This window comes from Myotis brandtii, unplaced genomic scaffold (genome assembly GCF_000412655.1).
Source record: "Myotis brandtii unplaced genomic scaffold, ASM41265v1 scaffold966, whole genome shotgun sequence".
NCBI classification, from domain to species: Eukaryota; Metazoa; Chordata; class Mammalia; order Chiroptera; family Vespertilionidae; genus Myotis; species Myotis brandtii.
In genome coordinates, this window is record NW_005372000.1 from 130,643 (window position 1) to 135,174 (window position 4,532).

Below are 4,532 nucleotides of genomic sequence, written 5' to 3' on the forward strand. Positions count from 1 at the left end.
TGTGTATATTGAGAAAAAGGTAAACTATTACTTTGCCCTCCAGGAATGATCCTGGAGCTTATTGACCCCACTGTCTGCCATTGTTTGTGGCACACAGCTGCAGCAGCAAGAAAACAAGCATTCTAACCCAAACAGTGAGAGGGTGGATGTCCTGTTGAATTTGAACCCCACTGTCAGAGTAGAGTACCCTTGGCCACTGCCTTGGAAATTCTCCTTAGCTAATAAAATGGCATGTGTTGAAAAATAGCCACCTTAAAGGTGAGGATAACTCTGGACTGTATGTCTCTTGATGTTATCATCCTGTTTCCTCAGACTCTCCAAGGAAATTTCTACAAGACCTCTGATTTATCAGTCTGGTTCCTCCCCTAAATACTGGCAAGCACATTGACAATTTTCTCTCTAGCTTCTTTGGATACCAGAAATGCTCTTTTTCTTCCTGTGTGGAATAGAGGATTTTAACTCCCTTGCCTGGGCATTTCTACTGTGCAATAACTACCTGGCAAAGGTATATGCAACCACATACATAATAAAACTTTCTCTCTCTCTCTCTCTCTCTCTCTCTCTCTCTCTCTTCCCTCTCTTCTCTCTCTCCACCCCTCTGATTTACACACACACTCACACACGTATACACTCACATAAACACACACGTATACAAATCTTGATTCTATTCAACAGCTAATTTCAAAAAAAAAACTGGGCATCATATCTTCATATGGCAGTTTGGGGGATGTCAAAATGAATATCTCCTGGTTCTTTGCCCCCAATCACAACATTTCTGTTAGTAGATAATAAGTAAATATATAAATGAAGTCATGTCATGTTAGATGTTGCAGAGTTGTACAAAATCCTAGAGACACACAAAAGTTACAATGTTCTTTATTATGGGAATTGAGGAAGATTCACAAAATTGTAATTTCAGTGTCACTTAAATTTGCTAGATATTTGATCTATTCATACCCAAATATAGGCATAATTTCAGGACATAGGTATGATTTTTGTATGTTAATTATTGGTGTTATAGGTTGTAATAAAGATGGACATGATTTAACTGATAAACCAAGGGTAACTTACTGGAAGAACATCAGGAAATCACAGAATAAACAGAAGTCTGGAAATATGGGATTAAAAGCCAAGCCATTCCATAAGATTAGGAAGCATCAAAAATAGTAACCTCCTTTATGTTGTATGAATACATCATATCCATGAGGTAAATCCCTACTTTATATTGTATCAAAACACAGACAATGGTATAAGTCAATTATTCTCATTTTAATTTAGGATTCATTTTTTAATATATTTTTTATTGTTGATAGTATTATAGCTATCTCCCATTCCCCTCTCTCCCCCCATAGACTTAGGAGTTTTTAACACCACACTGTCTTTGAGAACCACTGTGTATAGTACTTTCCAAAAAGTAACCAAATGGACACTTTTAAAAAGGAATGAAAGGAAATGTAAGTATACCCTACTTTTTGAAATATTCACAATTCCTTCAATATCTCAGATATTAGAAAAAATAAAGCTATGGACATATTGCCTATAATGTATATTGAGAAAATTGATCAACTATCCGCTGGGGGAAAAAAGAAAATCTCTAATGTTTGTAAATTAATTGCTTCTACCATTCTTTCCAGCATACTGGTTAGAGGTCTTTTCATCTTTCCAGGATCTTGATAAGAAATTATCTTAAAGAAGTGAGATCCTACTCCATAACAGGAATTCAAAGACACTTGCTAAGAGAATGTCTTCTTTCAATGATACCCAGTTCCATCCCCCCTTCTTTCTCCTGCTAGGAATATCAGGACTAGAAACTATGCATATATGGATTGCTTCCCCATTCTGTATTGTGTACCTGATCGCCCTAGTGGGGAACATCACCATTCTCTTTGTGATCAAGACTGAACATAGTCTCCACCAGCCCATGTTCTACTTCCTGGCCATGTTGTCTATGATTGACCTGGGTCTGTCCACATCTACCATCCCCAAAATGCTGGGCATCTTCTGGTTCAACCTCCAAGAAATCAGCTTTGGTAGTTGCCTAGCTCAGATGTTCTTTATCCACATGTTTACAGGCATGGAGACAGTTCTACTGGTGGCCATGGCTTATGACCGCTTTGTTGCCATCTGCAACCCTCTCCAGTACACAATGATCCTCACCAATAAAACAATCGGCATCCTACTCTCTGTTGTTGTTGGAAGAAATTTTCTCCTTGTGACTCCATTTGTGTTTCTCATTCTGAGGCTGCCCTTCTGTGGACATTACATCATCCCTCACACATACTGTGAGCACATGGGTCTTGCCAGGCTGGCCTGTGCACCCATCAAGATCAACATTATCTATGGGCTAATGGTGATTTCTAATATCATTGTAGATGTGATCCTGATTGCCTCTTCTTATGTGCTTATCCTTCAAGCTGTTTTCCGCCTTCCCTCTCAGGAAGCCCAACTAAAAGCTCTCAATACCTGCGGTTCACACGTCTGTGTCATGCTGTGCTTTTACACACCAGCATTTTTTTCTTTTATGACACACCGCTTTGGTCAAAACATTCCACATTATATCCACATTCTTTTGGCTAATGTATACGTGGTTGTCCCACCTGCTCTTAACCCGGTCATTTATGGAATCAGGACCAAGCAAATTCGAGAGCGGGTTGTAAAGATATTTGTACAGAAATAATATTTGTAAAGATTGGGGAAATATATCCACATACTACCTATGGTTAATCTGAGCATTGTTTTAAATTTTCTATTATATTGGATAGTAGTGGCCAGATTTTTCGTTTTTATGGAAAGTGGTTTGGGATTGACAGATAGAGCAAAGCTACTTTTGCTGCCCACTCTGCTCACCCACCCCCATGTAACTGCACAAATGGAAAAGGAAGATATTCAAGAAGCAGCAGTGTTTGGGGAAGAGAATGGCTGGTGGAAAAGGGTGTGAACTCTCCCCATTTCTCCATATGGCTTTTCTCTAGGTCAGTTTAGACCCTGAAGGAACACTGACCTAATGAATAAATAGAATTTGGAAATGCTAGAAGCAAGATGATTTATATTGTTCTGAAAAGCTATTGTAAGTAATTACAGTTTTATTGTAGCAGAATTGAACTGTCCAAAAATGATCTATTTTGACAATAAAAAAATATAAAGAGATGGTTTATGAGACTAAACAGAAAAGGAAAAATGCCTGAACACTAGAAAGAATCTTTATGTACAGTGATTGAACAACAATCAAATATATAATTATTTTTACCCATTAGTCTGTTTTCATTAATAAATTATTATATATCACATAGGTCCATGAATTTTGTAATACATTTTTTTAGTCAAATGGTCAGTGACCTCACAAAAATATTGGTCCCAGGCATAATATACAGTGGTAGTGGAGTGGGAAAAGACATGTAATGAGTATAGAGCCACAGTTGTCTAATAATTATTCACCTTACTGTCTCTCTTTTTGTTCATAGAGTTCCCTTAGAAGAGATTTACATTTCCTTTTATCCTGTTAGACAGTTAGCTAAAATAATAGGTATTTTTAAAAAATCATGTGGACAAATACACTTTGAAATCAAAACTAGCATGTTTTCCTTGGGTATTAAAATTGTTTAAAAGATGGAATAAAATAATCATGTAATTGCCATCCATGTTCTATGTTTGTATTCCTAGATATTCTCACATAATTTTAGAGTATTCTCTCTCTAGAGCCCAAAGTCCGTTATAGGGGGAAAAAACCGGTATGCCAGGAGTATTTTTATATGTTTTATAAAATTTATGGGTTTTGAAGAAAATATTGAGCTTTCTAAAGCTTTAACTGATAATGAAATTTAAAAACATTGATACAAAAATGTATAGCCAGATATATCAGATTTTGTAGAGAATCCTATATAATAAAAGGCTAATATGCAAATCGACCAAACTGCAAAACGACTGGTCGCTATGACATGCACTGACCACCAGAGGGGAGACGCTCAACACAGGAGCTGCCCCCTGGTGGTCAGTGCACTCCCACAGGGGAAACACCACTCAGCCAGAAGCTGAATGAGTGCAGAAGCCGGCTGGCAAGTGCAGCGGCGGTGTCGGAAGCCTCTCCTGCCTCTGTGGCAACTCTAAGGATGTCCAACTGCCATATGTCCGGGCCTAAGCCATCAGTCAGACATCCCCTGAGGGCTCCCACTGCAAGAGGGCACAGGCTGGGCTGAGGGGATTCCCCCCGTCCCCCAGTTCACGATTTCATGCACCGGTCCTCTAGTATCTACACTAATAAAAGAGAAACATGGTAATTAGCGTACGGCCGCTACCCTTCTCATTGGCTAATCAGCATATCCTTATGCAAATTAACTGTCAGTCAAAATGGCGGCCGGCAGCCATGCACTGAAGCGAGCAGGGAGGCTTGCTTGCTTCAGTGACTGCGGACTCCAACGTTCCCCGCCTAACTTGCCAGCCTCTCAGCTGCAACTCTAAGCAACTATGTACTATGTTGCAAATAAGAAGCTAAACAAAACCCCAGAAACCAGCCGGACTGAAAGCCAGCCAGACCG

The 4,532-nt window shown here is 39.1% G+C and overlaps 1 protein-coding gene across 1 annotated transcript; it reads left to right on the top strand.

Moving 5' to 3' along the window:
* The first annotated feature begins 1,735 nt into the window (after positions 1 to 1,735).
* Positions 1,736 to 2,677, top strand: LOC102240920 (olfactory receptor 52E4). Its single transcript, XM_005886221.1, has one exon. It carries the CDS (start codon positions 1,742 to 1,744, stop codon positions 2,675 to 2,677), a length of 936 nt encoding a protein of 311 aa, XP_005886283.1. The 5' UTR covers positions 1,736 to 1,741.
* The last annotated feature ends 1,855 nt before the right edge of the window (positions 2,678 to 4,532 follow it).

Excerpts from the sequence above, each read along its gene's own strand:
- LOC102240920 (XM_005886221.1), top strand. The coding sequence starts at position 1,742 with ATGTCTTCTTTCAATGATACCCAGTTCCATCCCCCCTTCTTTCTCCTG.